Source organism: Desmodus rotundus, chromosome 6 (assembly GCF_022682495.2).
Source record: "Desmodus rotundus isolate HL8 chromosome 6, HLdesRot8A.1, whole genome shotgun sequence".
Classification (NCBI taxonomy): domain Eukaryota; kingdom Metazoa; phylum Chordata; class Mammalia; order Chiroptera; family Phyllostomidae; genus Desmodus; species Desmodus rotundus.
Genome location: NC_071392.1, coordinates 90,135,041 through 90,149,648, shown reverse-complemented (window position 1 = coordinate 90,149,648; position 14,608 = coordinate 90,135,041). Strand labels below are relative to the sequence as shown.

The following is a 14,608-nucleotide window of genomic DNA, read 5'->3' as shown; positions in this document are numbered from 1 at the left end:
ATCCGCCCGCCGGCCCCGCGCATAGTGATGACGTCACGAGCCTGGAGGCCCCTGGGATACGCAGTAGTTCTCCGGGAGTGCTCTCAGCCTCCGCGGCTGCGACTCCAGGACGACACTTCCCAGGGGTCTGAGCGGCGGCGCGCCGAGAGCCGCGCGGGCCGCTGATTGGCTGGTGAGCCGGCCGCACGCGGAGGAGCCCCAGGAGCAGCTCTGTTGCGACAGAGGCCGAGCGGCGAGGCCCAGTGAGTTGGGGGAAGGGGCGCTGGGGGAGGGTGCCGGCCAGTGAGGGGGAAGGAGGATGGGAAGAGGGAGGAGGGACGGGGTCGGGATGGATGGAGGAGGCTGCGAGGGAGAAGCAAAGGCCAAGGGGGAGAGGTTGACGTGCGGGGATGGGGGTCCGTTCGGGGGGTGGCGTGTCAAGAGACCCTGAGGGGTCCCCCCGCGGGCGCCGTGGAAGGGGGACTAGTGCGTCCCGGGAAGAAGCCGGGTGCGACGGCTAGGTGGTGTGGAGGGGGACGGCGGAGAGAAAGCCCGAGGCGGACGGGAGCAGGCAGCCGAGCCAAGACAGGCGGCCGGCTAGAGCGCGGAGCGCCAAGTTGCGGGGACACCGGAGACGGGACCTCCGCCCTCTGCGGAGGAGCGGGACCTGGCCCCTGTCTGGCGGCCCCGAAAGGAGGAGCGTTTCCAGAGCGAGGCAGGCCGTGGGGATTGGTGGACAAAGCCCGAGGGAAGAGATGTTAAGATTAGAAGAGCGGCGAAGATCAGCATTGGCTTGAGAGACTCTGACAAAGTTGTGAGCGACCAGGCAGGGGCGGAGCCGGGTCGCGGAGGCTCCAAAGGAAAATTCCTGCTAGGGATGGAGCAGGGCCCGGGCACTGTCCCTAAGTTTAGACTTTTGGGGTGTTTGCCTTCCTTCAGGCTCCCTGAAAGAACAGTAACCTGCCCCTGTGGTTCGCCACCATGCCCTCCGACCTGGCCAAGAAGAAGGCTGCGAAAAAGAAGGAAGCTGCCAAAGCACGACAGCGGCCCAAAAAGGGACATGAAGAAAACGGAGATGCTGTCACAGAGCCACAGGTGGCAGAGAAAAATGAGGACGTCAATGGCCAGGAGACCACAGGTGAATTGAGGGACAGGTGGGTTCCTGGGATGGTCACTGCACCTTGACGGATGCTGCCGCAGCCGGGGGTCAGGACCCTGACGCTGGGGCCAGGCGGCGCGGTCTGGTGCTCCGAGCCTTTTCACGATCTTGAACACTGGAGACAGGCCTGTGGCATCCTGTTACTGTTCAAGGCAGGGTTCTCAGGTCCCCGGGGGAAGCATATAGGACCGCCGCGCTGCCGTGTGGCTCTGTCCACTAGACAATGAGGAGGAAGTCAGCTCCCTGCCCCTTTCTCAGTTTCCATTTCTACACCTGGTGGTCAGTGTGCCAGGCTCTTTGCCACGTTATGACCTTGTCCTCCCAGGGATGGTGACTGTACTGGTAAGAAACTTATCCATTGGCCCTGGCTGGGGTGGCTTGGTTTACTTGGAGCGACGCTGATTCCCAATGAGGGCACATACCTGGGTTGCGGATTTGATCCCTGGTCCAAACGATCTGTGTAAGATCCTGTTTGGGCACGCCCAGGAGGCATCTAATCGGTGCTTCTCTCTCACATTGATGTTTCTCTCCCTTCCTCTGACTCTGCGAGCCATGAAAAAATGTCCTTGGGTGAAGGGGAAAAAATTTAAACAAAAAAACATATCAATTGTTTCATGGGTTTTTCCTGGGGAACAGATGGATTTCTGATATTTATATTTTGGGAACTATTTAGTGAGCGCTTCTCAAGTGCTAGACACTGTGCTCCATACTAAGGCACCATTCACACAGGCTGCCCTCTCATAAGTTACAGTCCAGGAGAGAAACAGGTGGCGTGGGAGAAAGAATATTCCAGGCCCTTGGTGGTCTGTTCCCAGCCTTCTTCCCTGCACCCTGAAGATTCCATAAACACGCCTCTGCTCCATCCAGATTCTCATCACTTGAACAGTCACCACACTTCTGCCCTTTTACACACTTAAGTTCTAATAACTCCGTCTTTGTGCTGGTTACATTTGACACTTTGCAATCACACCTGACCCCAGTGTTTCCATTTACTATACTTTAGTAAGTATACTTTACTATGCTGCCTTCCACTGTTACATTGTTAAGTTGTGTCTTCTGTGTTTTTCATCTAAATTGTTTGGTCTTTGAGTGCAGGGATCACATCTTGGGTAATACTAAGTAGTGTTACTAAGTAATACTTGCAGGTAGAGATACTAAGTAAAGGTTTCAAGAGCAGAGGAGACTTACTAACAAATGCAAGCTATGACAGATAGGAATTCAGAAAAGGGGAGTTAAAAATGATTGAGAGTAGAGAGCTGGGCGGTAAGAATTGTCTCCAACATAAGAATTTTGGGAGAAAGCTGGTGCATTAAAGTCAGGCCATGGGGAAGCTTTATTCCCAGTCAGCGCAGTGGGGGGATGGGAAGGTAAGAATGATGGGGTGAAGGAGCAGGCTGAGTTGTGATCTCTAGAGAGTGGGGGTCCCCCAGCGGCCCTCAGGGACCATGGTGAGCAGTATCATCAGCTCTGTGGGTACTTTCTGCATGAATTGAAAAGGTCAGAACCTGAACCCCCTTTGAGACTATTGTCCACTGTTCCCATTAAAGCGTTCGTGTTCACCCTTCCCCACTCTGTGCAAATGGAATTCACCAGGGAGCCCAGCTGTTGCATCCCCATCTCAGTAACACGGGGGCTTTGGTTTTCACCCTGTGTCCTTGGCAGCTGCTCTTCTGAAATGTGAAATGTGTTTTCTTCCCAAGCTGCTCCAAACATTTCTTACTGCCAGGGCCCAGGGTCATTTCTGCTTTCATAATTGATAGGTCAGCGGCTCCCTCTCCCAAAACTGAGTCCTCTCTCCTCCCTGGGTTTGGGATTCCTTGAAGCTGCAGGTGAACATTTTCCAACCTTTACCAGTGGCCATTGCCACATGGCCTTCCTTAGGTAGTAAGGTATGAAAATAAGTACCAAAGAAGCCTCTCCTCTGACCAACAGTTCAACCTCCTTTAGAATGTGAGGCTCCAGGACAGGCACTGGGGTTAGCTGGTCCCCTTGTTTGGGGAATGAGTAGAGGGGACGATGTTCTCTCTGGTGAAGTTTATTCCAGAATCCCTCTTGCATTTCTTCAATGCTATTTACTTGTCTTTTGAGCTTGTTGTCAGGGATGTTGTAGGGTAGACAGTGGGGTCTGTTTAAGTCACTTACTTCTGAAGCTCAGAAGATGACTTAGGTCATAGATACTATAAACTAGAAGAGATCAAAAGAAAGTGGAATATAGCTTTCCCTTCATTTTGACCTCCCCTTGCCTGAGCAGATGGAGATCTAGACCAGAGATCAGCAAATATGTTCTGTGGAAGTCCCAACTAGTGAATACCCGTGACCCTGTGGGCCATATATACGGCCTCCGTTGCTCTTCAGCTCTGCCACTGTGGGAGGGAGCAGCCACAGACAATGTGTACATAGGGAGTGTGGCTGTGTTCATATAAAACGTACTTACAAAAAGAGGCAGCTGTCCAGCCTTTTTTTAAAGCTATCTCCCCTCCCAAGTAAGTCAAGAATGTTTTTTATATATTTTTTTAGATGGTTACATTTCAAATAGTAATGTAGACACTGCATAATAGTCTTGATTTTGCCACTTGGTCTGTAAACTCTAAAATATTTACCATTTGGCTCTTTAAGAAAAAGTTTAGCAATTACTGGTCTAGACCACAAACTTCTCCCTACTCCATCTTCTCTGCTTCTGGAACAGGGATTAGCACAAAGCTGGGCGGTGGGGAGCCTGGTAACTCAGCCACATTGCAGAGACTGTCAAAATTCCTCCTTGCCATCAAAACTAAAGACTGGGCCTCCATTCAAAAAGTAATCATCTAGCACTTCTGTATATAACACCCTGTCCTGGGAGCTGAGGTGGGTACAGAGTGACCGCCGTCTGCCTGGTGGGACATCCTCTGCCCTCAGTGCTGGCTCCTGGCGAGCAGAGCAGGTGTAGCAGCGGGGTGGGTACCAGTGGCGACATTGGTAACCTGACAGGAGGGGTGTTGAGAGAGTGACCCAAGACTGACCACACACCACCCCACTTTCCCCCTTGGAGGTGCCCTCCACAAGCCTGCCTGGCCGGGGAGGGTGCCAAGCTGTCCTTCCCCCCTCTGCCCCAACTGTGCTGTTCCTGAGGACAGGCGCACGGCTTTTCTCAGTGCCCGGGCTCTACTGTAAAATCACTAAGGGAGCCCAGGTAAGGGCAGCAAAGACTAGAGAATAGTGGGGCCCCATGTGTTGTTTCTGACTCCTTCCTGAGAAGGTAAATAGATCACCTTTTCTCTTCTGGAAGAAGCTCACCAAGACTCCCCCCCACTCCACTCCTGTCCCGCATTCAACACCACTTTGCAGGTGCTTTCCTTTATGGAAAGGTCACATGGGGAGATAGGTAAAGTCACTGGCTTTGGGGTCAGACACTGGTTCAAATTCTGGCTGTCACTTGCTAGCCTTTCCTGTCCTGGCTGTGTTACCTGCCCTCATCACTGATAAAATGGAGGTTAGAGGTGTGAGTGTCGTGAGTGCTAGGAGGGCTAAGGTAGGTGGGGAAGAACGCTGTAGCTCAACAACCACTAGCCAGGCAGGTGAGCTGTGAGCAGTGACAGTCCTTCTCGGCCCAAACATGTAGCAGTGCCTGACAAAGCAGAGGCAGAAAGCTAACCACTTGTCTCGTGGTCACCTTGCCTCTCTGAAGCCCCCCAGGCTGGGGGACTCCTGGCTTTCCTGGTCTGGGCCCTGCCTCCCTCGATCTCCCTGTGCACTCTCTCACTCTGGTCCCTTCTGGGTAGCAGAGCTTCCTGGAAGCATTGTATAGAAGCTTCCTAGGTCATGGAGTAAGAGAATCACACCTCTGTAGTATCTGCTAATCGATGTAACACATACCGAGGACAGCTGGGAGTTGTAGTCATTCCCACTATGAAACCTGGACCCTCAGTTAAAAGCTGGACGCTCTACAAGAAGCCTTTTTGTTTGAGGGCGGAGCCTCTCGCGGCCCTCTTCCTAAACTGCTTTGTTTTTCTGTCCCCAGAGGTGGATTTGCTGACCAAGGAGCTGGAGGACTTTGAGATGAAGAAAGCTGCTGCTCGAGCTGTCACTGGCGTCCTGGCCTCTCACCCCAACAGTACTGATGTCCACATTATCAACCTCTCCCTCACCTTTCACGGTCAAGAGCTGCTCAGTGACACCAAACTGGAATTAAACTCAGGCCGCCGTTATGGCCTCATTGGCTTAAATGGAATTGGTGAGGCCCTTGCAAGGCGAGGTGGGAGGTATCTCTCCTTGGCTCCTCTGTCACTCAGCAAGTATTAGGTAGCACCAGCTATGTACAAAGCAAGGGGTTTACGGTAGCGGTGGGAGAGCAGGTATGCCCAGGGAAAAGGATCTAGCACGACAGAGCAGAATGTGGTGAGTACCACACGAGTAGCCACAGACGGTAGGTGCTGGTGAAGTGGGTGGGAGGGGTGGGGTGGCGGACGAGGCCTCCATAGGTGAACAGCTGTCACAGAGCAGGGGAGGGTGAGGAATTGGAGGAAAGGTGTTCTGAGGATGGGGAAGGCATAATAGCAGGATTTGAATGAATGGAAGGAAGGAAGGTACTTGAGAAAACGGTGAGGCTGTGGCCCGGCTGGAGGGAGGACATGGTGCAGGGGAATGACGGGCAAAGCTGTGTTGAGTGTCCCCTGCCCGTTCTCTATCTGCCCCTCAGGAAAGTCCATGCTGCTCTCTGCCATCGGGAAACGGGAAGTGCCCATCCCCGAGCACATCGACATCTACCATCTGACCCGGGAGATGCCCCCTAGTGACAAGACACCCTTGCAGTGTGTGATGGAAGTGGACACGGAGCGGGCCATGCTGGAGAGGGAGGCTGAGCGGCTGGCTCACGAGGATGGTGAGGCCCCAGACCTGGGCGTGGGCATGGGGGTCTTCCTCCCAGGAAGGGCACGGGAACTCACTGCTGTGCACTGCCCATAGCGGAGTGTGAGAAGCTCATGGAGCTCTACGAGCGTCTGGAGGAGCTGGACGCAGACAAGGCGGAGATGAGGGCCTCGCGGATCTTGCACGGGCTGGGTTTCACACCAGCCATGCAGCGCAAGAAACTAAAAGACTTCAGTGGGGGCTGGAGGATGAGGGTCGCCCTTGCCAGGTGAGTCCCTTCCTCCTTCACCCTCTGTAGCTCCCCCTCTCTGTCAGGATTGAAAGGTCACTCCAGTAGAATTGTGTCAAACAGGGGTCAGTGGTCAGTAAGTGCCACACAGGACACAGACAGCAATGACGTGGAGGGGCGGCATGCGGGCTCCTGGCCCAAGGGTCGCTGTTGGGTTTCCGGCACAGTGTGTAGGAGCCCTGAGGCCAGCTCCAGGTAAATGTGGGATAGGTCTGTTTCTTCCCTCCTGACTCCCCTCTCACCCCTTCTGTACTTCGATACTTCTCTTTTTTTCTCTGTAAGGATAGAATGGTAGGCAGCTGTTCAGATATCTGTTCTTCTCACCCTCGTGTGACCTGGACCCGGAGTGAGTTTCTATAACCAGCAACCCCCCCCACCCCCTGCGCCACCCCCCCCCCCCAGAAAGTCTCAGGTTAAACAGGTGGTTCCTTAGCCCACAGTTCTCTGCCGGGTGCATTGGTGAGCCTTGGTAACGCTGCTTCAGCAGTGCTGCCAGTGTGTGCCTTCCCGCCCGGGCACAGGGAGTCCACGTGCTGGCCAGGACTGGCCGCCTCAGGTTTGCCTGGAGAGCTTTTGAAACTACAGTCAGGATGCTGCATAGCGCCACAGACATGGTGACCAGAGCTGTCCCCTTGCCTCTCCATGTAAGAACATTCTCTGGCCTCCTTGCTGGAGTCTGGCAGTCCTGCCAGATCGGTCCTACCCGAATACTTTCTGCTGTAGCGATTTATTTCCTCTGTGTCCTTTCGTCTTCCTGGCGGCCACCAACCTCCATGTAACAGGCTTGCAGACTCATGAGGACTTGTGCGGCCTCATCTCCAAAGCACACTGTCCCTCAGCTTGCTTCCTGCCCTTCACTCCATGCTCTTCAACTCCAGCTTCTCTCCCAGTTCTGCCTTTCCTGAGGTGCAGAACCTAGAACTGAATGCAGGTAGCAGGCAAGGCAGCCCCTGCCTGCGTAGTGTCTGTAAGGCTGAGGTGGCTCTGTCCTTGCCTGTCCTTCAGAGCCCTCTTCATCCGGCCCTTCATGCTGCTCCTGGATGAGCCCACCAACCACCTGGACCTCGATGCTTGTGTGTGGCTGGAAGAGGAGCTAAAGACGTAAGGGGCAGGGCTGGGGATGGGCAGGGTCTGGAGCCAATGGCTGTCCAGAAACCACGCTGGTACTAGAACAGTGAGTGAATGGGTGGAAGTGAGGCCGGAGTGACAGCGTGGTGAGCACATCAGGGTGGCCCTTGGTGTGTCATTGTTTTTCCTTGGTCTGAAGTGGGTGGGTTGTCGTTAGCGAAGGCGATTTCTTTAACCGTATGTACATGCATCGTATGAAGGGGAGCTCTCTTCTGAGATCATGACGTAGTGAGTGACCAAGGAAGAAAGGCTGATACGGCAGTGGTCCCTGTGGCTAAAGAGCCAAGTGACGTGGGCTGTTGGGCCAACTCTGAAAGGAGGCTTCCAGCGGACCCGGCAGTGGCTCCCTACCCTCTTTCAAAAAGAAGAGCGTGGCGGTTGCGGTTGTGCCTGTCCCCATGCTCCCGCCCACAGTTAGATGCACTGTGGGGGCTCACGCACTCCACTTCTGTCCTTCCATTGCTGTCACTGTGTGTCCACTCCATTCCACTGAACATTAGCGGACGAGGGAACTGAGGCTGCCTCACCACACTTTGGAAGGCAGCAGTGTTCTGACAGGTAGACGGGGCACCAGCAGCATAGGTCCTCCCTGAGAGCTGGGAGCTGCCAGTAAGTCTGACAGGTGCTCAGGGTAAGGGTGGGAGAGGGCGAGGCTCTCAGCTTGCTGTTGCAGACCGGCACCTCCCTGACTGGGTCTTTGGCTTTGCAGTTTTAAGCGCATCCTGGTCCTCGTGTCCCATTCCCAGGACTTTCTGAACGGCGTCTGCACCAACATCATTCACATGCACAGCAGGAAACTGAAGTATTACACGGTGAGTGGGCCGGCCTCCCCACAGCAGCCTCTGCGCTAACCGGCTCTCTGAGCTTCTCCTTCAAAACACAAACCCTTTTCTACCTAGTGCCATAAAAATATGTGGACAAGGAATCCTGCAGACTGTTTTATTGTACCCCCAAAGTAATTGTTTTCAGGCCAGAAGCCATGGATTGGCAGCCTGTGTGTATGTGTGTGTCTGCCCAATGGCAGAGTGGTTTCGTGGTACCCAGGCTGCCCTCTGCCTTCCTGAATGGCTGCTTAACTGCCTTGTGACCAAACCTTTGCCCCTCCTCCCACAAAGTGGGCCTCAGGATCTCAACAGCCTGCTCTGTGCCTTTCGTCGTCTCTATTACAAAAGAAAATCACATGGAAGTCCTGTTCATGCATCTTACATTTGCCACAGGAGTACTGATACTTTCTTACGTTGCCTTCCAGAAATTGCTTGTGTGCTCGCAAGCATTTGTAGAAAAACTTTTTGTATATATATCACAATTATAATCTTAATCAGTTTCTCCTGTCCGTTGCTTTTAAAATTTACTGTATCGTAGACTGCTTTTCATATGAGTACATCTAAATCAAGTTCGTTCTTTCTAGTGGCTGCATAGTATTTCGTTGTGTGACTGTCCTGTACCTTATTTGCCAGAGGCTTTTTGATGAATGCTTAGGTCAAGTCCAGTATTTTGCAGATAGAAACCATGGCCATCCCATTGTTCGCGGTGTGCCAAGTCCTGCATCTGATTGGTCTAGTGTCTTCCCTCCCGGGAGCAGTTCTTGTCAGCTGCAGGGGCTTCAGCCTCTCAGGGTGGGGGTATGAGGCGGTGCCCCTGCGCAGCTGTGGGCCTTGTGCTGTCTGCACGACAGTGGTTGTCAGGGCTGCCCCCCTGCTGTGGGTGTCTTTGTGGCCACTGTGAGGGCTGGGCTCTTGCACACGGTTGGAAAGACCTCGGTTCCAGGTCGGGATATGCTCTTTTAGTTCACCTCCTCCTTCCACATTGCACAGTCTTATAGCTGGGACCCAGCTGCATGCCATCCTGCGCCCCCAAACCCTGAGGGGGAACCCGGGACCGAGGCTCACGCTGCCTGCCTCATTGGCGCGTCTCCCCACAGGGTAATTATGATCAGTATGTGAAGACACGGCTGGAGCTGGAGGAGAACCAGATGAAGAGGTTTCACTGGGAGCAAGATCAGATTGCGCACATGAAGGTAGGGCAGTTGTAGAGCCGATTTCACATTTTCCGGGATGGGGGTGGTTTCGGGGAGTTTGGGGATGCTGGCGCAGGTCAGGAGGGGGTGATGTAAGTAAGTTCTTACCCTGTGTTTAGGACGAGTTGTGTGCTGTCTGGTCTCTTCTAGAACTACATCGCTAGGTTTGGGCACGGCAGTGCGAAGCTGGCCCGGCAGGCCCAGAGCAAGGAGAAGACGCTACAGAAGATGATGGCGTCAGGGCTGACAGAGAGGGTCGTGAGCGACAAGGTGGGTCCGACTGGGTGCAGTGCGGTGGCCTACGGCGAAGGGGTTAAGGACGGACCCAACCTGATAAACGCCCTGCCCTCTTCCTAGACACTGTCATTTTACTTCCCACCGTGTGGCAAGATCCCCCCACCCGTCATTATGGTGCAGAACGTGAGCTTCAAGTATACAAAAGATGGGGTGAGGCTCGTCTCATGTGTGGTCACAAGGCTGGGGCGCATTTGATGGGGTAGACGTCACCTGGCGAGAGAGTCTCCTGGTCTGTGCTGAACATACCTCTTAACCCCTGGGGTGTGGGGGTTTTCAGGTGTGGCAGCTGGGGTACCTCATTCAGGGACTCAGTGGCCCCTCTGAAGTACTCAGCAGGAAGAGTACTCAGTGGGCCTGTGGTGGCAGCGGTGGGCTGGAGTCTGTGACGAGAGCGGCCTCCTTCCACACTGCCACCTCCTCTGGGGGGTAGTGGCTAGGGGCTTGGCAGGGTCTGTCTGCTGGCCTGTCGGTGCCCTAGCCCTGTGTTATCTCTCTCTCCCACCCACCACAGCCTTGTATCTACAACAATCTAGAGTTTGGTATTGACCTTGACACACGAGTGGCTCTGGTAGGGCCCAACGGAGCAGGGAAATCGACTCTTCTGAAGCTGCTGACTGGAGAGGTGCGGGGCTGGATGGGGCGAGGGGCTTCCAGGAGAGAGTGGGGAGACTGTGTGTGAGAGAGAGCACAGGCCTGCGTCTCAATATTTTTTGTTTTCAATGACAGCATTGAACACCTGTGCATTGAGAGATGTTTTTATTGTGCAAAACGTGTGTCGTGTCTGTGTCCGAGTCCTTCGTTATATATACAGTGTGGGGCGTTCCATAGTAGACATTCAGCCACCGCTGAGTAGGTGTGCTGAGAACATCTGCTTCAGTGTATCCCCCTAAGTGTGTTTTAGGGGCCAGAGTAGCAGCCTCTGAGGTGGTGTAGGACCTGCGTGGGAAGTTGTATGAGTCTCATCCAGTGTGAACACGTGTTTGTTCCCCTGCTCTGCCTGGGTCTGCCTCTGCCGGGTCTCCTTTTCTGCATGCTCATCTTTCCATTTACTGCTCTTCCTTTCTAGCTGCTGCCCACAGACGGGATGATCCGAAAACACTCTCATGTCAAGATAGGGCGCTACCATCAGGTGCAGGCCTTGGGCTGAGGTGGGAGAGCACCCTGGGGTGTGGGGAGGGGGCTGTGTGTGAACAACTGGGCTCCTGCTTCTCCTTGAACAGGTGCCTGGGCAGAGGGTGTGGGTTACTCATCAAGTGGCCCTGAAGGTTCCTGGATGCTGGTCACACCTGGGTGGGTTCCTTCTTTCCTGCAGCATTTACAAGAGCAGCTGGACCTCGACCTTTCGCCTTTGGAGTACATGATGAAGTGCTATCCAGAGATCAAGGAGAAGGAAGAAATGAGGAAGATCATTGGGCGATACGGTCTCACTGGGAAACAGCAGGTCAGTGGACGGGGCATGGGGAAGGACCCCAGAGAGACACTGTCCCGGCCACCCAGGCTTGGAAGCTACCCCCGAGTCTCCTCCTTTGAGTCCAGCCCCTGAGTGAGAGAGGTTCCCTCTCCTCCGCACTAAGTTGCCAGGTGCACAGCCGCCAGGTCCGCCCTTTCTCACCTCATGGCTCACAAGCTGATTGCTGCAGTTCTGTGGCACACCCAAAAGTAGACTTTTTTGTTGGTCTGATACACACACACAAACAGCTATAATTTTTATTTATTTACACCAGACGGCTGTCGCTGTGCTGGCTGTTGTCATTTTTTAATTTGACCACCTTGGGGAAGACGTCTCAGTGCCCGAGTCAGCAGGCGGGTATTGCGTGTCGTAACGTTCTTGTGGCACTCGGGTTGCACATTGCTGAGGCAGAGCATTTAGGTCTCCATGCCAGGGAGGGGCAGGGACAGTGTGCCAGTCCGTGACGTGCCCCTGCCCCCGGCCAGCAGGATGAGCCATAGTGCTCAAGGAAAACTTGCCCTAGAGAACAGTTCCTGGACTCAGATCTGGCCCCAGGGCCCTCTGGATGCTCTGTCGGTGAGACTGACGTGTTGGGAGAGAGCGCGGGGCGGCCTTGCTGATGGCAGGAGCCTCAGGCTTCCGGAGGTGTCCCTCCAGGCCTTGGGAGCCACCACCTCACTGCCTGAACTTGGGTCTTCCTGGTCCCATTTTTTGTGAAGTGGCAATAATAATGGAGGGGGAGAGGTGAGCCGTGCTCTTGAGTGGGGGCACCACCGACTCATACCAGCGTCACGGCTCCATGCAGGTGAGCCCGATCCGGAACCTGTCTGATGGGCAGAAGTGCCGAGTGTGTCTGGCCTGGCTGGCCTGGCAGAACCCCCACATGCTCTTCCTGGACGAGCCCACCAATCACCTGGACATTGAGACCATCGACGCCCTGGCAGATGCCATCAATGAGTTTGAAGGTGGCATGATGCTGGTCAGCCACGACTTCAGGCTCATTCAGCAGGTGAGGCTCCTGGCTCAGGACAGAGGCCTGGCGCAGGGCACGTAGGAGAAGGTTGGATGGAGGACCATCGTGACGTGACGGGACACCTAACCCGTGTGTTGGGTTGGAAAGGGGCTCAGGGGCATCGATGGCGGGGCTTGGACCAGATCTTAGGGCCCTTTGGGAAACTTAGAACGCTTTAGTGGGAACACTTCATTTCTTCAGCAGCTGTTTGGGGACATTAGCCTACTTGATATTGTCGGCCATAATCAGGGGGAGCTGGGAAAACAGGGCACTTTTGCTGCTATCCCGAGATTCTTCAGCCCAGACATAGTGGTAGTATACTAAGGAGGGTTTCTTTTTAAAGATTTTATTTATTTTTAGAGAGAGGGGAGGGAGGAAGGGAGAGAAACATCGATCAGTTGCCTCTCACACACTCCCACCCGGGGACCTGGTCTGCAACCCAGGCATGTGCCCTGCCCGGGAATTGAACTGGCGACCTTTCAGTTTACGGGCCTGTACTCAATCCACAGAGCCGCACCAGCCAGGGCGCTCAAGGGGATTTGATTAAACAGAGGGCTACCCCAGGCCCTTGGTGAAAAAGCTGCTGGTCATGTCTCTGGAGCTTTGGGGGAGATGGGGGGGGAGCTGAGAGTGAAGCCTCCGAACAGATCTGGGCCCTCCAAGGGAACTGGGAATCAGGAGGACACGGGAGGTCCCATTTGGGAGGGTGCCTAACCTGCTGGTCACAGGGCCCTTGCGTTAGGACACCCCAAAATACGTGGAGGTAGTGACACCAACGGGAAGCTGGCCATGAGGCTGGTGAAGGGGCTTGTGGGCTGTGGCGTTTTCTTCCCAGAATTCCCTAAGGACAGCCTTCTGAGCAGGCAGGGGTGGGAGAGTGTGGGCCAGGAGGGTGAAGCCTGGGACTTGCTTTCTAGGTAGCGCAAGAAATCTGGGTCTGTGAGAAGCAGACAATCACCAAGTGGCCTGGAGACATCCTGGCCTACAAGGAGCACCTCAAGTCCAAGCTGGTGGGCGAGGAGCCCCAGCTTACCAGGAGGACCCACAACGTGTGAGCCCTGTCCCGGCCGGGCCGCGGGGCCGCACACCTGCATTGCTGCAATGCCGCTCCCCAGCCCTCCCCTGCTCCCACCTGCCTTAGCTGCATTCTGTGGTCCTGTCTACGGCTGGACAGCACCTGCCCGTTTCCTGTCCTTCCAACTGTTTTCGTCCACGTCTGGACTCAGCTGGCTGTCCCTGCCAGCCACTTGCTGGTTCCTGACCCCAGTGATGCAGCCAGAGGCACCTGAGGGGTGGCCCAAGGGCCCATATCCTGGTTGGCTTGTGAAGGAGCTTAGGATCCTGGTTTCTGGGTTTTGGTGATGTTGGAGGAGTACCCCCAGCCCACCGCCCCCACTCCTTTCTGCTTCTGGTTTGGAGCTCTGGATCAGGGCCTTGGTCCTGATCGGTTTTTAAATAATTATTTAACAGTGTAACTTTTAGACCTGCGTGACATCTACAAAGCGTCCAATAAAGAAAGAAGAAGCCATGGTCTCTGACTGCCTTCTTGGGTCCCTGGGCCCTTTGCTCCCCTCCTCAATGCACTGCCAACGGCCACTTCCCCTCAGCAAGGGCTGGGTGAGTGTTGGGGCGGATGTGGCCTGCGGACTAGTCCGCAGGACCCACAAGAACTCTCGGTCCCTTGGGCTGGCTTGAAATTGTGCCTTTTCTTAGGCTTATGGTTGACGAACTTGAACACAGTCAGGATCACCTGGGGTCACGTTAGAGCGCGGGTGGATGGTCTTTCCCCAGGGTTTCTGGTTCAGTAGTCTGGGGGTGAGGCCAAGAAGGAACATTCTAGCAAGTCTCCAGGTAAGGCTGACGCTGCTGGCTGTGGGACCAGCCCTGGAGAACCTGGTCTATGGAAAATAAAGAGCATGGTTTTCAGAGTGGTCGGAGGCTCTCCTGCCACACGTGACCTGCGCCGCAACACTCAGGATGCTTCCCGGGCTCCAGACCCGTCGATTCCATGTGGGGGGAGGGGGGGGCAGAAATGGTCAGGGGGTGCTTTTTCCCACGGAAGTCCAGGCACTGCTGCCCCGGCCGAATGCAGGGGGTTTCACTGTTCTGCCTGCCCCGGCCCTCATTTCCATCAGCACTGCCTGGCTTCCAACCCAAGGCTCTGCACTGCCGCCATTCTCACTGACCGGACTCCTCACTCCCCTCAGAGACCTTGGCAGCCACGGTGTTTCAGGGCTCGGGACAGTCCATCGGTCCATCAGAGACTGAAAAAGCCCCAGGCGGTGTGGAAGCCCCCAAGGAGCTCGTGGTCTAATGAGAAAGCCCACGGGACTGAAGATGGTGGCACAAGGTGGCATAAATCAGATGCTAACTGTGACTTAGGTCTTAGGGTGCAGAGAATTCAGAGGGAAGTTTTCCAGAAGGCGGGACTT

At 54.8% G+C, this 14,608-nt stretch overlaps 1 protein-coding gene across 1 annotated transcript; it reads left to right on the top strand.

Annotated features, from left to right (window-relative positions):
- Positions 1-13,700, top strand: ABCF2 (ATP binding cassette subfamily F member 2). The gene is made up of 15 exons (XM_024564530.3): positions 1-242; positions 919-1,117; positions 5,136-5,348; positions 5,814-5,996; positions 6,080-6,251; positions 7,278-7,373; positions 8,110-8,212; positions 9,322-9,417; positions 9,568-9,687; positions 9,775-9,864; positions 10,226-10,336; positions 10,781-10,843; positions 11,027-11,155; positions 11,970-12,173; positions 13,094-13,700. Exons 2-15 carry the CDS (start codon positions 961-963, stop codon positions 13,229-13,231), a joined length of 1,875 nt encoding a protein of 624 aa, XP_024420298.2. The 5' UTR covers positions 1-242; positions 919-960; the 3' UTR covers positions 13,232-13,700.
- Positions 13,701-14,608: the final 908 nt, after the last annotated feature.